The sequence below is a fragment of the Caretta caretta genome, chromosome 16 (assembly GCF_965140235.1).
Source record: "Caretta caretta isolate rCarCar2 chromosome 16, rCarCar1.hap1, whole genome shotgun sequence".
Taxonomy (NCBI): domain Eukaryota; kingdom Metazoa; phylum Chordata; order Testudines; family Cheloniidae; genus Caretta; species Caretta caretta.
The window spans coordinates 588,107-607,769 of NC_134221.1; the positions used below are offsets into that span (position 1 = coordinate 588,107).

General features: G+C 48.0%; 1 protein-coding gene across 6 annotated transcripts in view; it reads right to left on the minus strand.

The window, feature by feature from the left end:
* LRSAM1 (leucine rich repeat and sterile alpha motif containing 1) overlaps positions 1-19,663 on the minus strand; it is a 57,245-nt gene that overhangs the window by 35,858 nt on the left and 1,724 nt on the right. For 4 of the 6 annotated variants that reach the window (XM_075120428.1, XM_048823438.2, XM_048823437.2 and 1 more), the window contains exons 2-6: positions 14,037-14,230; positions 11,081-11,137; positions 9,487-9,531; positions 5,434-5,511; positions 3,076-3,144 (exon numbers count right to left, since the gene is read on the minus strand). In XM_075120428.1, coding sequence (XP_074976529.1) covers positions 3,076-3,144; positions 5,434-5,511; positions 9,487-9,531; positions 11,081-11,137; positions 14,037-14,108 — 321 coding nt within the window. In that variant the 5' untranslated portion in view covers positions 14,109-14,230. Of the gene's footprint in view, positions 1-3,075; positions 3,145-5,433; positions 5,514-9,486; positions 9,532-11,080; positions 11,138-14,036; positions 14,231-19,663 lie in introns of all 6 variants that reach the window. The other 2 variants (XM_075120425.1, XM_075120427.1) reach the window with 2 other exon arrangements.

Sequence of the window (19,663 nt, forward strand, 5' to 3'; positions counted from 1 at the left end):
GGCATTGGGAAGAAAGGGAGGGACGGAGGTCAGGACCAGACGGATGCCCAGGTCCTCTAGCAGCTCCAGGGGGATGAACACGCCCCCCACAGCCAGGCCCTTCTCCACCGCCTCCTGGGCAGTAGCCTCTGATGCTAAGAAGATGACGACCTTTCCGTACATTTTGGAGGCTGCCACAATGGCCGTGTGTCCCACCACCCTTGCCAATGCCCGCATGTACGTCTCCACATGGGGCGAGGCGGGCACGAGGAGGCAACGGACGCCATGCTTCCTGGTCAAGGTCGGGAAGGGGCCCTGGCCGCTATAGATGGTAGCGGAGGAGGTGGGCGGGAAAGAGGACGTAGCAGTAGGCCAGGGAGCTGCCGCCTCCTGGGCGTACGCCCTGGGGGCCGTGGGAGGGGCACCCGCAGAGCTGGTGGAGGGAACTGTGGGGAGGGGCGCCGTGGTCGGTGGCGGGGCCGCAGCAGTGTGGGCAGCCCCTGCCATGGAGGGCTTGGTCTTTTTTGCAAGGCTGTTGCCCTTCTTTTTACCCTGGCCCTTCCCGCCGGCTGGGAGGGCTTCCCCAGGGTCGGAAGGGGCGAGGGACGTGGCAGCAGCGAAGGTCACCCCGGTGTCCACCTCTGCCGGTGCCCCAGCGGGGGCAGTAGCAGGTGGTTCGGCTGCGGCACTGGAGGTAGAGGCTCAGGGGGGCAACGGGGCAGCAGGTGGGGGAGGGGTGGTGGGGCCCCACCCGTCTCGTCCCCAGCCATCAAGAGCAGGGAGGGAAGGGGAGACACCAGAAGGAGGAGGGGAGAGGGGAAGCAGGTCGACCACTTGTCCCCGCTAGGCTGCAGGCAGGGGAGGAGGGCGCCAAAGGGGGTGGCCTGGATGGGGGGGCAATCAGGGGTTGGGGTCAATAACCAACACTGGGTGGGATTCTGGCTCCTCTAGCTGCACTAGGGGAGGGGGGGATACAACAGCATTGGGGTGCAGTGAAGAGGGTTTAAACTAACATGGGGAGTGGCACAAGCGCATGGGAGGGGGCATGGGCGCACAGAGCAAGGGGCTAGCTTCAGAGGCTGGGGCAGGGCAAACAAACAAGGGCTGCAGAGGGAAATGGGCGGGGCAGGCAAACAAACCGAACTAGTAAGGGGGGCTGGGGCAAAGGACTGGAAGGGGCAAATGGGGCAGATAGCAAGGGGAAAAGCTGTGAGGTGGGCAGTCCAGGGGGGAGCACGTGCGCCCACATGCACTTACACAAAGTCAGTTTGGGCTGGCTGCTGCTTCTGGCCCAAATGGTGCAATCAGGGCGTGGCAAGCCAAGCAAGCAGCTGAGTCCAGAAGCAGGAGCTGAGGCAGATGGTATACAGCCAGTGGGGGTGGTGGAGGGGGCAGCGGTGGTGGTAGTAGTGGTGGGGGTTGGGGGGGAGACACAGATGGATCGGGGGGCAGCTCCACACCACACCCCCGTGTCCCCACAAACACAGTCAAGACCCCCACCACAAGAGCACAGTTTGAAAGTTACTCAGTTCCAAAGGCCCCCTCCACGGAGGCCGGCAAAGTCTCAAGGTGCTCCCCCACTGGTAGATCGTCCTTTTCTTCTCCTCTTCGGGGCTTCAGCAGCTCCAGGAAGCAGACTCCGCAGCAGCAGCTCCAGGAACTCCAGGTGGTGGTCCGGGTAGGCAGAAAGGACCCCTCTCAGGTGATGATGGTGGTGGTGTCCACAACAGCAACAGCTGGGATCCCTCACTCCTCCATTCTGGGGAGCCCGCCAGCAGGCCCCCGCCCCCCAATGGGCTGCAGTTGGAGCAGTAGCAGTACCCGAGGGTGGGGGGTCCAGCAGCTGGCCAGCAACCAGGTAGCAGAGAAGGGGGATGGTGTCTGGCCCAGCCAGGGGAGCAGCTGGAGCAGCAGGGAGAGCCCAGGGCCTAACAGCAGCAGTATCAGTATCAGCAGGAGCAGCAGCAGCCCTCTCCCTCCTTCTCCCTCCAGGCCAGAGGGCTACAGGAGAGTGATCCTATTGGGATCTACACATTAGTTAGTTACTGCTTAGTCTATTTTTCATTAGACACTTCAACCATTATTCCTTGCCTGGGACTATTGTGGGATCTCAGTGTTTACTAGGAGAGGCTCTTATCTAGCCCCCCAGTCAAAGCACGGAGCAAAGTCTCATCCCCTCTCAGACTGGCAGATGCCGATTTATTTCTTCCCCATCTAGCATATTTCCCAGCCTCCATTGCTAGAGCGCCACCTTCCCAACAGAAGGGCAGAGCATTCAACCCAATCAGAGCATGCTTCTGGGATCTCAGTTAGTTTGTTCACATAATGGTCCAATCCTACCCTACCCACGGAGACCATCTCCCTCCTCCACAATGCACAGCTTCCCATGCTCTAAAAAACAGGGCTCCCAAAGTCACTGCTGAGGGCAGGTCTCTAACAGGCTGCATAGGACATATGCCCCCTCCATATTATGTACAAAACACACATACTTTAAGTCTTGTAATGCTCTTCCTCATTTCTCAGGAGACAAGATCCCTGTGCTCCAGTGGGTTCCCATCGTGGAATGTCCAGTAACTTCCTAGAGCAACAGGGAGTAATGAACTCCAATGCTCTCCATGGCAAGGGCGCATGGAGGGGAGGACTAATCTTCTTCCCCAGTGACGACAGGACGTCAGAGTTACAGTAGGCACACTGGGACTGTCGCTCCCGACACATTCATTTCAATAGGAGCTGCAGAACCTGAGTACTTCAGAAAGAAATTGGACTGGAAACTGCAGCCTCTCTATGCCTCCGGCACATGGTTGGTGACCTGCTGTGAGTGGTTTGCCAGCCGTTGCCCTATCCTGAAGGCCAGTTATAGCAGAATGGTGTAAACTGGCACCAAGGAATGCGACGTGCCTGCTATGCCCCAAACTGCCATTTTCAATGCGATTAACTTGGCTCTTAGGGAAAGTCAAGTGAGTGATAAGGATCCAGTGACTGACAACTGTCATTTAAAATACTAGTTAGCTATTTAATAGCAATACAAATCAACCACGCTGTCCTAGAGCAGAATCTTAAATCAGGCACCCAGGATACAACCCACAAACCCTTTACCTGGAGATATGTCAGCTGGCCAATATCATCAGGAAGTGATGTCAGCTGGTTGTCATGGAGATCTAAAACCTAGGACAGGAGGAGAAGATTCTGTCATCAATCAAGCTTGTGGTGAAGTAAGCACAGAGAGGAGTTACCCAGCAGTGAAAGTCAGTCTGCAACTTTCAAAGGGCCCTAAGAACATCAGGCATCCAATTCCTATGGACTTCTGGTAGGGGCTGGGCACCTAGCTCCTGTCAGTAATCCACTGTTCTCCACGTCCAGCAAAGGAAGGACAAGAAGTAATGGGCTCAGGTTGGACCTAGGGATACTTAAGTTAGATATTAGGAAAAGCTTTCTAACTCTACAGATAGTTCAGCACTGGAACAGGTCACCAAGGAAGCTTGTAGAGAATCCTTGTCACTGGAGGCTTTTAAGAACAGCTTGGACAAAAAGCTGTGAGGGATGGTCCTGCCTCAGTGCAGGGAGCTGGACTTGATGAACTCTCCTGATCCTGTCCAGCCCTGCATTTCTATGACTCTACACTATGAGTTTATGTCGGAGTCCACACAATGAAGCCATTTTTTCCGACAAAGGGCTCTTAAAAGCAATTTCTGTACTCCTCCCCAGTGAGGGGATTAGCGCTGAACTCGACATCGCCGTTTCGAATTAGGGTTAGTGTGGACACAATACAAAGCCTCCGGGAGCTATCCCACAGTGCACCATTGTGACTGCTCTGGACAGCACTCTGAACTCTGATGCACCGGCCAGGTGTACAGGAAAAGCCCCGGGAACTTTTGAATCTCATTCCCTGTTTGGCCAGGCGAGCTCATCAGCACAGGTGACCATGTAGTCCCAGAATCGAAAAAGAGCTCCAGCATGGACCGAACAGGAGGTACTGAATCTGATCGCTGTATGGGGAGAGGAATCCGTGCTATCAGAACTACATTCCAAAAGACGAAATGCCAAAACATTTCAAAAAATCTCCGAGGCCATGAGGGACAGAGGCTACATCAGGGACGCAACACAGTGCCGTGTGAAACTTAAGGAGCTCAGACAAGCGTACCAGAAAACCAAAGAATCAAAAGGACGCTCTGGGACAGAGCCCCAGACATGCCGCTTCTATGCTGAGCTGCATGCAATCCTAGGGGAGGCTGCCACCACTACCCCACCCCTGTCCGTGATGGGACACTCTCCGCCATGCCTGAGGATTTTGTGGATGAGGAAGATGAGGAGGAGGAGCTTGAGGAGAGCACACAGCACACCGTTCTCTCCAACAGCCAGGATCTTTTTATCACCCTGACTGAAATACCCTCCCAACCCAACCAAGCTGGAGAAGGGACCTCTGGTGAGTGTACCTTTTTAAATATAATACATGTTATAAAAGCAAGCATTTTTTAATGATTAAGTAGCCCTGAAGACTTGGGATGCATTCATGGCCAGTACAGCTACTGAAAAAGTCTGTTAACGTGTCGGGAGATGGAGCGGAAATCCTCCAGGGACATCTCCATGAAGCACTCCTGGAGATACTCTAAAAACCTTTGCAGAAGGTTTCTGGGGAGAGCAGCCTTATTCCATCTTCCACAGTAGGACACTTTACCACGCCATGCTAGTAGCAAGTAAACTGGTATCATTGCATGACAAAGCTTGGCAGCGTATGGTCCCATTGTTTGCTGGGTCCTCTGCCTGGTTATGGGTAAATGTCATCAGTCAACCCTCCTTCCCTCCATGAAAGCAACAGCAGACAATCATTTCATGCCCTTTTCCCTGGATTGCGTCTGCTCGGGCAATCCAGGGAAAAGGGTGCAAAACGATTGTCTGCTGTTGCTTTCATGGAGGGAAGGAGGGTTGACTGATAACGTTCACCCATAACCACATGCGACAAATTTTTGGCCCCATCAGGCATTGGGAGCTCAGTCCAGAATTCCAATGGGCAGCGGGGACTGCGGGAACTGTGGGATAGCTACCCACAGTGCAACGCTCGGAATGTTGACGCTTGCCACGGTACTGTGGACACACACCGCCGAATTAATGCACTTAGGATGGACGCATGCACTCAATTTTATACAATCTGTTCCCAAAAATTGACTTCTGTAAAATCAGAGTACTTTCGTAGTGTAGACATGGCCAAGAAAATCCCAGCCTCTACAAACAAATGGATTCACTGTAGTGCCAGTGACAGGAGCTCAACAGCCCCCAGATGGTAAAGACTTCCTGCCACTGCCTCCCGGGGATGAAACTGAAGGGGTGAGGTCAGTGAAGAAGACTTTACATCTTGCTGTCAGTCCCTAGAGGTGAGAATCAGTTTGATGGGTAGAGGGTTTATTTTTAACCCTGACTGAATGCGAACAGAGACATTGTTACAGGCTCACAGGTTACCTTCACAGTTATGAGATTCAGGAGACTGCAGGACTTTGGAACCAGAGATGTTAGATTATTTGTATGAACAATCAGCACCTGAAGAAAAAAATAATATTGGAATAACATCACAGGAGATATTACAGCCTGAACAACCACATCCCCGTGGATTTCATTCTGTATTCAATTGTTCTATTTCTGTAAGGGGTTCAGACCTGATTAGATTAAATATTAAATAAAATATGTATTTGCATGAGTGGAACTGGCTGCCATAGGAGGCCAGAGTCAGATATCACAGCTGAATTTAAAGAGGGGTCTGGATAATTTTCTGATCAATAATACTTGAGGTCATGCAGGCCAAGACAGCATGAGATTTGATTCTTTCTAAGTTAACTCCTGTAGAGGCTCAGCAAGAATTCCTACACATATTCTCCTGTGATAAAGAGGCTCATTGATGGTTCACTACTCTCTGACAGCAACTCCTCTCAGGCTTGACAAACTCACTACACCTAACATATTGCTATCATAGTATTTGTCTGTAAAGAAGGTATGTCATAAACATACAGCTAAGGGTAGCATAAAATCCCTCCTTTACCTGTAAAAGGTTAAGAAGCTCAGATAACCTGGCTGGCACCTGACCAAAAGGGCCAATAACGGGAGAAGATGCTTTCAAATCTGTGGGGGAAGATTTTTGTTTTGGGTTTTGTGTGTTCTCTCCGGAGACAAAGAGAGAGACCAAGCAAGTAATCCAGCTCCTACTGAATGATACATTTAAACTTACAGAAATAGTAAATAAGAGCAAGGAGTATCTTTTATTTTAGCTTGTGAATTTTCCTCTATGCTAAGAGGAAGGTTTATTCCTGTTTTTTTTGTAACTTTAAAGTTTTGCCTGGAGGAGAATCCTCTATGTTTTAAATCTTACCCTGTAAAATTATCTTCCATCCTGATTTTACAGAGGTGTTTCTTTTACGTTTTCTTCTTTTATTATAAAAGTTCTGTTTTTAAGAATCTGATTGGGGTTTTTAGTGTCCTAAAAACCCGAGGGTCTGGTCTGTGCTCACCTTGTTTACTCTCAAGCCTCCCCAGGAAAGGGGGTGAAGGGCTTTGGGGGATATTTTGGGGAAACAGGAACTCCAAGTGGTCCTTTTCCTAAATCTTTGTCTAACTCACTTGGTGGTGGCAGCGATACCATTCCAAGGACAAGGAAGGATTTGTGCCTTGGGGAAGTTTTTAACCTAAGCTGGTAGAAATAAGCTTAGGGGGTCTTTCATGAGGGTCCCCACATCTATACCCTAGAGTTCAGAGTGGGGAGGGAACCCTGACAAGATCATTGCCTTCTATGATGAGATAACTGGCTTTGTGGATAAGGGGAAAGCAGTGGTTGTGTTATTTCTTGACTTTAGCAAAGCTTTTGATACGGTCTCCCACAGTATTCTTGCCAGCAAGTTAAAGAAGTATGGACTGGATGAATGGACTATAAGGTGGATAGAAAGTTGGCTAGATCGTCGGGCTCAATGGGTAGTGATCAATGGCTCCATGTCTAGTTGGCAGCCGGTATCAAGCAGAATGCCCCAAAGGTCGGTCCTGGGGCTGGTTTTGTTCAATATCTTCATAAATGATCTGGAGAATGGCATGGATTGCACTCTCAGCAAGTTTGCAGATGACACTAAACTGGGAAGAATGGCAGATACGCTGGAGGGTAGGGATAGGATACAGAAGAACCTAGACAAATTGGAGGATTGGGCCAAAAGAAGTATGATGAGGTTCAACAAGGACAAGTGCAGAGTCCTGCACTTAGGACAGAATATTCCCATGCACTGCTACAGACTAGGGACCGAATGGCTAGGCAGGAGTTCTGCAGAAAAGGACCTAGGGGTTACAGTGGACGAGAAGCTGGATATGAGTCAGCAGTGTGCCCTTGTTGCCAAGAAGGCTAACAGTATTTTAGGCTGTATAAGTAGGGGCATTGCCAGTAGATGGAGGGACGTGATCATTCCCCTCTATTCGACATTGGTGCGGCCTCATCTGGAGTACTGTGTCCAGTTTTGGGACCCACACTGCAAGAAGGATGTGGAAAAATTGGAGAGAGTCCAACCGAGGGCAATAAAAACGATTAGGGGGCTCGAGCACATGATTTATGAGGAGAGGCTGAGGAAACTGGGATTATTTAGTCTGCAGAAGAGAAGAATGAGGGGGGATTTGATAGCTGCTTTCAACTACCTGAAAGGGGATTCCGAAGAGGATGGATCTAGACTGTTCTCCGTGGTAGCAGATGACAGAACAAGAAGTAATGGTCTCAAGTTGCAGGGGGGATGTTTAGGTTGGATGTTAGGAAAAACTTGTTCACTAGGAGGGTGGTGAAGCACTTGGAATGCGTTACCTAGGGAGGTGGTGGAATCTCCTTCCGTAGAGGCTTTCAAGGTCAGGCTCGACAAAGCCCTGGCTGGGATGATTTAGTTGGGGATTGGTCCTGCTTTGAGCAGGCGGTTGGACTAGATGACCTCCTGAGGTCCCTTCCAACCCTGATATTCTATGTGAGGTATTAAATGAAAGCTGAAAGCAGCAGTCCCCAAACGAGAGACCGCAAAGTGGTCCCCAAAGTGGCCAGGAATGGGGACACAGCTCAGGGAGGAGGAATGTGGACAGGGGTAAGGGTGCCAAGGCTGGGGCTGCAGCCAGGGGCGAGTCTGGGGCTGGGAGCAGGGCCACAGCCCAGCTGCAGTGGGGGTGCCAGGGCTGGGGACTGGTGCGGGGCCGTGAGTTGAGCCACGCCAAGGCTGAGGCCAGGGCCAGGCGTGGGGCCGGGGACTCCTGGGGGCGGGACCAGAGCAGAGCTGGGGGTGGAAAGGGGCTGGGTGGCATTCCCTCCCTGCCCCCATGGCAGCTGGCCCAGGCCCCACTCCATGCCCCCATAAGGGGGTGCGCCCCACACTTTGGGGACCTCTGGCTTATGGTATACTGGTCATCATAAGCGTTGCGAGACGTATATATGGGTGATAACTACGAAGCTGTATGTATGTGCTAAAAATGTGTTCACCACGTGACCCAGCAGGGGTGATGAACAAGTCTGTCCCAGAAACAGGAATGTTGGTTTACATCAGAGACCTTGGCAGGCAGGTAAATCAAGCAATTCAAAAGCCAATATGATGGGAGCTGCATTTGCATGTAAGACAACAGGAAAAGCCAGGCTGACCGGGGAAGCAGGGAGTGTGAAATCAGCCTGGGAAAGCACCAAAAACTAAAACCACTGGGGGGTTGTCTTGTTTCTGGGGTCAAAACAATAAGTTTTGAGGAAATATAAGGAGAAGCTAAAAGACATTTTGTTATCCATGTCTCTGGCAGAGGGGAGTGATTCGTGACCATTGTGGATGCTGGTTTTGACTGAAAACCAGCAAGCTCTGCAGACAGACTTTGAGGGTGAGAAAACTGCTTTAGCCAAAGGACGGTAGCCTGCTAAAGTTTAGTCTTTTAGAAGTGTGTTATAGTTTTGTTTTTAACCAATTCTGTTTTCATTACCTTTACGCAGTACCACTTAAATCTCTATCTTTGTTAATACACTTCTCTTTATTTTATCATAAGTACTTCTCAGTGCTGTAATATTAAGCAGACGGTGAATCCTTCGTTGAATCAAACAGGCTGGTGTGTGCAGTGTCCCTTTGGAGATAGCAAACTTGGTAATTTCTGTGAGTGTCCAGTGACGGGCTGGATACTGTGGGGAATGCTTTCAAGGGTGATTGGAGTGCACCTAAAGTTAACCGGCAAGGCAAAGCAAGGCTGGCAGAGCTTCTGAGGAGATTGTTTGAGTCTAGGCTACCAGACTAGAGTGACAGGAAGCTGACACCATGTTTAGCACCAGCAAGTCTCTCTCTCACTGAGGCAGGGGAGTAACAAGATAACAGAATCCTGGGTGCCTCAAGAAAACATCAGTACACCCTCTATGTATAGCATTGCATAACTGGTCAAGTGCATTAAGGACAGAGATTTCACCTTCCTCTGAAGCATCACGTAAGCCCATATACGTTACATAGGCACTTCACATACTGTAATAACGCTTAGTATTTAGACTTCTCTTACCTTTTTTTGCAAAACTTTACATGTTGCAAAAGCGCCATAAGGAATCTGAAATCAAGCACAAAAATAGCCCAATAGATCACAACAATACATTGCAACGTGCCATTAATTTTCTAAGCACTTCTAAAGTATCCATCCACAGGACTCAACAATCCGCTTTCATTAAAAACCAAACTGATACTAAGATTACTGTCTTTGTCATTAGTCAATAGCTGGTCCCAGGACCCAGCACTTCACTGCACTGCTGTGAACATCAACCAGTGGCTCTGGGCAGCACGACAGGGACTTCAGGCTAACAGAGAATGTGCTGCTAGGTCTGGACAGCTGTCCAGGACTTGGGTGGCTTAACAGGCAGTGCACAGATCCCTCAGAAGGCCAGGCACATTCTCAGTGAGTCTCTATACAAATGGGGAATCCCAGCATGTCTTTGTAACTCCCAGCACACAACTTGGCCAAATGGGAAAGGGGAGAGGACAGATGCCTTTACATATGTTGGCGTTCCTAGTATGGAAAAGGTGCAGAACTACTGTCTTAGGCCACAGAGAAGACTTCCCAAAAAAGGGGCAGAAGCCCCACACTTCAAGAGATGAACTAGACTGAACAAAGAGGCAACAATTCTGCACAGATAAAGCCATGACAGATAAATTAAGCAGTTCATCTCTGTCTCCAGACCAGCGAGATCACCCAAGATCACTTTTTGAATTTAAAGACAACCCAGGATCTACCCCGCCCCTTCTCTGAGGCCCCTCCCGTTCCCCAAAGCCCAACTCCACTCACTCCTTTCCCCCCCCCCCATCACTCACTCTCCCCCACACTCACTACCAGTTTCACTGGGCTGGGGTAGGGGGTTGGGATTCTGGCTCTGGGCTGGGGCCGAGGGGTTTGCAGCGTGGGAGGGGGCTCTGGGCTGAGCCTGGGGCAGGAGGTTGGGGTGCAGGAGGGGGTGAGGGGTGCAAGCTCTGGGAGGGAGTTTGGGTGCAGGAGGGGGCTCCGGGCTGGGGCAGAGTGTTGGGATGCAGGAGGGGGTGCAGGTGCTGGCTCTGGGAGGGGGGTTCAGGGCTGGGGCTTGGGGTGCGGCCTCCTTCCAGGCAGCACTTACCTCCAGCAGCTCATGCTCAGCGGTGCAGCGTGGCTGCCACTAAGGCAATCTCCCTGCCTACCTCAGCCCCATGCCACTCCTGGAAAGCGCCAAGACACCCCTGCCACCCCGGGGGGGGGGGGGGGGGGGCGGCATGTGGCTCTGTGCATTGCCCCTCTCTGCAAAGCATGGCCCCTACAGCTCCCATTGGGCACAGCTCCCCATCCCTGGCCAATGGGAGCTGTGGGGGTGGTACTTACAGGCAGGAGCAGTGTGTGGAGGGAGACCCCTGGGGCCGTGGTAGCTGCTTCTGGGAGCAGCCTGGAGCTGGGGCAGGCAGGGAGCCTGTCTTAGCAGCAGCCCCGTTGCACAGCCAGAGATCGCAATCGACTGAGAGATCCTTCGGGATCAACTGGTTGGGGACCACTGCTCTAGTCTCAGAGTTATAACAACTGGCGTTCTATACTGGGAAGGAAATGAGAGAGCTGGACAGGTCCCCTCACTCTGCAAATCACATACCTCAGAGAGTTCACATTTAGATATATCAAGAATGTCATCAGCACCAGCTTCTTTTGCCTAGAGAGAGAGAGAGAGAGAGAGAAATATGTGCTGCACGTTTAGAATGCTAAGAGAGAAAAGTGGCCTCTTGCTGCATGTTGGCTAAACTACCCTGCTGACCTCTCTTTAGAAATTTAATCACAGCTCTTTGCTATCGCCACCCCAATCAAAGGCCAGTATTAGATGCAAAGTATATTCCATAGCTATACTTGAAGCCCTGTTCATGCAACCAAGAAACTAAATTCTACAATACAAACATTGTTTGTGCAGAAAAGTGAATTTCTGCATCAAGAGCAGAGATGTCACTTACTTGTGCGAGAAGATTTTAACAGAGAGCATATGAAAGTGTTTTAGTGACATAATTCCCGGTTCTCTAGGACTGGAGATAAATAGATCATGCCATGAATGAGAGGGAGGCTCTACTACATAAAGGGACTACTGTAAAAATGGTACCTCTTACTCCCTTTGTGCATTCAGAATCAGATCTGCTATCTAGGGGAACAAAAGTAATTACTGCTGCTTTCTATTCCTGCTACAGGGCTAACTCAGCTGCAGAAAGGGGAGCTGGGGTTCATTCCTTCTCGTGTAAAGCAGTTGTTATGTTCCAGCTTGTAGCACCTGTGTAACCTGTTGCTACCACTAAAGGCGATAATGAGGTTGCACCAGGGAGCGTAACTTGGCCTCCCGAACTTGTTATTATTAGTGATGCTCATAAGATGAAAAGAGTCCAGCTTGACTTGGAGCCCAGACTGAGTCTGCAGGGCTTGGCAGTTAGAAAAAAATCCTTTCACTTGGAGACTAAGCACAGCCCCTATGGCAATAATTCTGGGACAGCAAACACCAGACCCCACAGTGCTAGTTTTACAGACACTCTTCCAGAGCAGAGACACACTTTGGGCCTGACCCTGCTCCAGTGCAAGCAATGGGAGTTTCACCACTCACTTTGAGGGGGGCTGGATCAGGGTCTTCAAGTGCATAAGCACCGAGGCCCTGATCCAGAAGGATATTTAAGTACATGTGTAATTTTGAGCTTGTGAATAGTCCAACTGACTCAAAAGCGCTATCGTGCTTACGCACCTTGCTGAATTGGGGCCCTCAGACAAGTTTCAAGGAGCAAAAAGTCAATTTTAAACACCACCTAAGCTTTATCCGTGAAGGTGGAAGTTTGAGTGAATTTTAGGGTTGGTGGATTGACAGACTGATAGCCCTGGAGACCAAAGTTCCCATTTATTTCCAGAACGGGTATAGCCCCAACAAGGAAGGGAAAACTGCCCCTTTACTGCCCAAACCAATGTGCCAATCGTGACATGGTGCAACCATATCTGGGGCAAGAAGGTAAGTTCACTGTCCTTAGCCTCTCTGCTGAGATTGTCAACAAGGGGGCCAATAAGTGACCATTTTTGTGTATTTTGTGACATGTATACCTGTCCCACCAGGAACTAGCCAGAGACGCCCTCCCCGCAAATTCATTTCACACAGTCTACTGAAATGAAGGCAGCTTACATGAACTTAAAAGTGAAAGGGAGTTATGATGGGGAACCCGACAGAGGCTAACAACAACTGCCAAGCCAGTCCATTTAGTTGATTGGACTCTGAACACATAAATCACTGTAACGTTCAGACTCAAAGAAAACCATCACTTTCACTGGTCAGGCCGCTGGGGTTACTAGGAAGAATTAGAAGCAGCTGCAAGTCACAAGGGCAATTCTTCATAACACCCAGCATCCTCATCTCTGAGCTATTAAAAGATACAATGACCAGTTGGAAGAAGAGTTCTTCTAGTCCTCCGCAGCTTCTAAGGTAAATTATGTTTTGGGGGTCTAATCATTTCCACAGTAACGACTTCAGGGAGTAGCATCATTAATACATATTTATTCATTCCTGTTTTCACCAGACAATTAGATGTAACTACTGTTATTAACCCAGGTAGTGAAACTGATGTCATGCAAATACATGTCAGAAAATACAGGGGCCAAATTCAGCTTTAAATGAAGTTTTAGTGCAGAGCAAGATGTCAGGAAGAGCTTAGAGAAGTGGAGCTTATGCATCATACTAGTTTAAAATACACACACTGGATGCAGGCATCCAAAGCAACATTTGATCCTTTGGCTAGATAGGTTTCAGAGGAACAGCCGTGTTAGTGTGTATTCGCAAAAAGAAAAGGAGTACTTGTGGCACCTTAGAGACTAACCAATTTATTTGAGCATGAGCTTTCGTGAGCTACAGCTCAAAAGTCTGCTGCAGTTTCCACGGTATATATCTGATGAAGTGAGCTGTAGCTCACGAAAGCTCATGCTCAAATAAATTGGTTAGTCTCTAAGGTGTCACAAGTACTCCTTTTCTTTTTGGCTAGATAGTGTCTCTAAACTATTAAAATTATGAATAGGGAAAAAAGTCTAAAACCACTTATCTCTTCTCAGTTACACCAGCTACTTACATATATTCATACAGTGCATAAGGCCTTTCATCCTGAAGCACTTTGCTGTCTGCTTAAATAGGAATCAATCTCCCACTAGCGAAATGTGGCTGCCTCTGGGGTAGAACATGGCAGCCTATGCCATGCACCACTCCACAACTACTTTTAGAAGTGGTGAAAAAACTACCTGGGGATGGTTTTAAGGAGGCAGACTATAAACCAGGGGACAGACCCTCAGGTGGTATAAAGCAATGTAATTTCATTCACTTCAATGTAGCTATGACAATTTATACCAGTTGAGCATCTACCCCAGCTGTCCTAGCCAAATCACAGCGCAGGTAAACACCTGAACTTTTATTCATTATTATTATTTGCACTGCACTAGCACCTAGTAATGAAAGTGCCATAGGATCTGTAGTTACCAGTGGTTGGGAGTTCAGCTTAGCATCCTTATCCAATACAGGGATACAGAAAAGGGAAAAGCATCATCCCAAAGCTTACCAGGCACATTTGGTATTCAAGGCGCTTCCGGGCCGCATCGCTGGGTTTCCTTTTACGGAAGAACAGCAGCATCTTTCACTTTTCACTCCAGATCTGTCTCAGTGGCAGAAAGCGACCAGTGTAAACAAAGGCAGAAGAGGCAGGGAATGTATGTAACAGGTGTTGACAGGGAGCCTGGGTTAAGGAATTGCACTCTAAGTAAAAAGAAGAGAAAATCACCATCCCTGAGTTTGTCCTGGTTTAGGCTCTGATTCTGCCAGATAATCCCCAGAAGTCATTGGGGCTCCATGTTGGCACACGGATTAGAGTGCCCAATTGGGTGCTAATGTTGCATCCAGGTAGTACCTGCCATTACAGTAGATTGTTTTATGCTTTTAAACCCCACCTTTGCCTTGTGCTAATGTAATACTTTTCAAGCACTTGCTTTTTAGACAGAAATACAGAATACTTCTCCAATTTTACTCACCTAGTACTTTTGCTTAAAACATCTAGCAGTTTAAAGCCCATTTTCAGTTGGCAGACTTTTCAAGATACAATCACTTGCATTCGGACCTATGTTAACACAAATGCACCTAAACTTTGCCCATAAAATAAGAGTTGATTGCCACCGCATTAGTCATATGCGGTGGCATGGGCTGCAGAGACAATAAATTCCAAACTGCAGTGCCTGGAGCACAAGCCTCTCAGCTTAAGCTGGAGCATTGATGCTGCGACCTGTAGTTTTTGCAGCACAAACACTTGCCATATTAAACACTAGGGTGGCCTTGTTACACCGAATTATGGACTCTGTGGGACACATTTGGCCAATCCTGAATTAACCAGCAACTATGCAAACAATATTGCAGTCATGTAGTGTCAATAGCAATAAGAGGAGAGTGCTGTTAGCACACCAAGACCATTCCTATCTTCAGAAATGAGGCCTGCATGAACTAACCTGCACTAGGGGTTACTACTGTTTGGAGATAATGTACCCAAAAACCTCAAAGAGCTTTGGGATAGAGGGTTGCAAAGTGTAACTGAATGGTTCTTTCTCAGACGAGCTGTGACTAAGACTATATATTACTGAGGTATTACTATCTGCTATACTGACAGGTTTCAGAGTAGCAGCCGTGTTAGTCTGTATCCGCAAAAAGGAGGACTTGTGGCACCTTAGAGACTAACAAATTTATTTGAGCATAAGCTTTCATGAGCTACAGCTCACTTCATCGGATGCATTCAGTGGAAAATACAGTGGGGAGATTTATATACACAGAGAACCCCACTGTATTTTCCACTGAATGCATTGGATGAAGTGAGCTGTAGCTCACGAAACCTTATGTTCAAATAAATTTGTTAGTCTCTAAAGTACCACAAGTCCTCCTTTTCTATCTGCTGTACACGACCATGGCAGATACAGTACCATCAGAGGGAGCATCACAGCAGCAGACATTATTAAGATTTATAATATGAAAAACAAAATAATGACATTAAGTTCATGAAAAATATGGCAGCTTTCATTACCTCAGAATAACATTAAAATGGAAAAGTCCAGCAGCCAAAACGAAACTAAGAGCAGCTTGCACTAGCTGCAGAATGAGAGAATTAGGAATATTCAGCCAATATAGATCTGGCTGTTTGAATGGCCCCTAGTGCTTTATAACATGATACTCTACGTAGAAATTTACACACACACAATACACAACTGTACAGGTCCATTACAAAGGTTTTATTGGCTGATGTTGGGGTAGCTGCATAACTCACAAGAAGTGAAGGCATAAGTGAGTCAGGGAAGGCACGGTTTCTTTATGCCTACAATATCTCCACATATATTTTGTATATGTCAAACACTGTAAAAGTGTTTGCAAGATTTTAGGTTTCTAAACTGATACAATTTTCAAGGCCTTTCACCTACAAAGGTAGGCTGCTGTAGATTATATGCGCCCAAACACGCAGAGCTCCAGTGGGTGAGGACAGTTGTAAATAATACATTGTAAAGACCTCTAAACATTAAAATAGTTTTCTGATATAACAATGAGGGAAGTGGAAGGTCTGATATCTCAGGTCCTTCCAGGGCTAGAACTGGGTGCTGGGCATCCCAGTGGAAAGTGAAGACCTGGTTCTATCCCCAATCATTTCTGAGACATGGGCCCTTAACTATGCCACTGCTCCAAGACTGAAGATTGCTATGAAGGGCAGGATGAGCAGTTTAGAAGGAGAAATTTCAACTGGTTGTCTGGCAAATTGGGTTCTTTAAATGGCAGCTGCTTGGAAACTGCTCGGAAATTCAGGAAGTCATCCAGCAGATGTGGGTTAGCTGGCACACAGCACATGACCTGGGTGCATGATAAAAGGAGCGTATTACATGGCTATCATTTTTCAGGTGCTGTATACATGAAAGCTATCTCATCACTATACTATAGGTGGGGCTGGTAGTACTGCCTATTCGTGTCGCCTGACACATCCCATTATAACACTCTATTTTCAATTGCTTATAACTTTGACAGATTTCAACCATTTAAGTAAAGTTCTCCATGCCAGGTGTCTGACTCAGACTGAATTATTTTGGAAAATTTCAGCCAAAATGGTTCAGCCATTTCCGAGAACAACACTAGGGAAAAATAAGTCCTTTTGCAATGTTTAAAAAAAAATATTTGGTGATCTTTTGATATGCTCTAGTGCTTTGGAGCTGGTGACATTCAGCAGGGAGATGGCACTTTGCTGAAACAAAGGTATTTTGTCTTCCGTATGAAAACCCACACAAACATGGCTGAGTTATACGCCTTTGGAAAAAAATCACAGTTCACACAGGCTGAGCATGCTCCATCCTCTCACAACTTCTACCTGTGACCAGATTGCGCTTGTGCCATCCCCACCAAGTGACTGCGCATGCGTCAATCCAGGGCTACAGGGGAAAAGCTGGACTTTACCTGTAATTACTGCTCCAGACTGGGGCGGAACAGGTCACTGGAACTGAGAGCAGGGAGCCTGTCTCTCCTGTGTTCTCAGAGACACCACCGCCACCCCCTCTCGCTGGCACCCAGGCAGTGTGGAGGAGGAAGCTGCCTGATCCAGATACAGAAGGAACAAAAGCTGGACCCTGGAGGTGGGAAAGGAGTTGACTGGGGCAAGGAGTCTGGTGAGACTGGGAGGGGAACAGATTGTGACAGGAAGTTAGGGAGAGACTAGAACTGTCTGGGCAAGAAGCTAGACTGAGAGGAAGGAAGGGGGGGCTAGGACTGGTTGCACAGGGAGGCTGGTTGGGCAAGAAGACGTGGAGCTGGGGTGGGGAGGATAGGCTGGAACAGCATGGGGAGGAGGTGACTAGCCCTCTGTGAAGAAAGAAGTGGTTCGGGACTATTTAGAAACACTGGACGAGCACAAGTCCATGGGGCCGGATGCGTTGCATCCGAGAGTGCTAAAGGAGTTGGCGGATGTGATTGCAGAGCCATTGCCCATTATCTTTGAAAACTCATGGCGATTGGGTGAGGTCCCGGACGACTGGAAAAAGACTAATGTAGTGCCCATCTTTAAAAAAGGGAAGAAGGAGGATCCTGGGAACTACAGGCCAGTCAGCCTCACCTCAGTCCCTGGAAAAATCATGGAGCAGGTCCTCAAGGAATCAATTCTGAAGCACTTAGAGGAGAGGAAACTGATCAGGAACAGTCAGCATGGATTCACCAAGGGCAAGTCATGCCTGACTAATCTAATTGCCTTCTATGATGAGATAACTGGCTCTGTGGATGAGGGGAAAGCAGTGGACGTGTTGTTCCCTGACTTTAGAAAAGCTTTTGACATGGTCTCCCACAGTATTCTTGCCAGTAAGTTAAAGAAGTATGGGCTGGATGAATGGACTATAAGGTGGACAGAAAGCTGGCTAGATTGTCAGGCTCAACGGGTAGCGATCAATGGCTCCATGTCTAGTTAGCAGCTGGTATCAAGTGGAGTGCCCCAAGGGTCGGTCCTGGGGCTGGTTTTGTTCAATATCTTCATTAATGATCTGGAGGATCGTGTGGATTGCACCTTCAGCAAGTTTTCAGATGACTCTAAACTGGGAGGAGAGGGAGATACGTTGGAAGGTAGGGATAGAATACAGAGGGACCTAGACAAATTAGAGGACTGGGCCAAAAGAAATCTGATGAGGTTCAACAAGGACAAGTGCAGAGTCCTGCACTTAGGACGGAAGAATCCCATGCACCAACAGACTAGGGACTGAATGGCTTGGCAGCAGTTCTGCAGAAAAAGACCTAGGGGTTACAGTGGATGAGAAGCTGGATATGAGTCAACAGTGTGCCCTTGTTGCCAAGAAGGCTAACAGTATTTTGGGCTGTATAAGTAGGGGCATTGCCAGCAGATGGAGGGACGTGATCATTCCCCTCTATTCGACATTGGTGCGGCCTCATCTGGAGTACTGTGTCCAGTTTTGGGCCCCACACTACAAGAAGGATGTGGAAAAACTGGAAAGAGTCCAGCGGAGGGCAACAAAAATGATTAGGGGACTGGAACACATGATTTATGAGGAGAGGCTGAGGGAACCGGGATTGTTTAGTCTGCGGAAGAGAAGAATGAGGGGGGATTTGATAGCTGCTTTCAACTACCTGAAAGGGGGTTCCAAAGAGGATGCTCTAGACTGTTCTCAGTGGTAGCAAATGACAGAACAAGGAGTAATGCTCTCAAGTTGCAGTGGGGGAGGTTTAGGTTGGATATTAGGAAAAACTTTTTCACTAGGAGGGTGGTGAAACACTGGAATGCATTACCTAGGGAGGTGGTAGAATCTCCTTCCTTAGAAGTTTTTAAGGTCAGGCTTGACAAAGCCCTGGCTTGGATGATTTAGTTGGGGATTGGTCCTGCTTTGAGCAGGGGATTGGACTAGATGACCTCCTGAGGTCCCTTCCAGCCCTGATATTCTATGATTCTATAAACTGGATGCACAAGGAGACTGTAACTGTCCCTCACCCTTACACAAAGTAAGCAGTCATGGGATAAGAGGAAAGGTCATCTCATGCATCAGTAACTGGTTAAAACATAGGAAACAATGGGTAGGAATAAACGGTCAGTTTTCACAATAGAGAGAGGTAAATAGCGGGGTTCCTCAGGAGTCTGTACTAGGACCAGTGCTGTTCAACATATTCAGAAATTATCTGGGAAAAGGGGTAAACAGTGGCATGGCAAAATTTGCAGACGATATAAAATTACTCAGGATACTTAAGTCCAAAGCAGACTATGAAGTTACAAAGGGATCTCACAAAACTGGATGACTGGGCAACAAATGGCAGATTAAATTCAATGTTGATAAAAGCAAAGTAATGCACATTAGAAAATATAATCCCAATTACACATACAAAATAAAGGGGTCTAAATTAGCTGTTACCACTCAAGAAAGAGATCTTGGAGTCGCTGAGGACAGTTCTCTGAAAACACCTGCTCAATGTGTAGCAGCAGTCAAAAAAGCAAACAGAATATTAGGAATCATTAGGAAAGGGATAGATAATAAGGCAGAAACTATCATAATGCCTCTACACAAATCCATGGTACACTTACATTTTGAATAGTGTGCAGCTCTGGTTGCCCCACCTCAAAAAAGATATATTAGAATTGGAAAAGGCACAGAGGAGGGCAACAAAAATGATTAGGGGTATGGAACAGCTTCC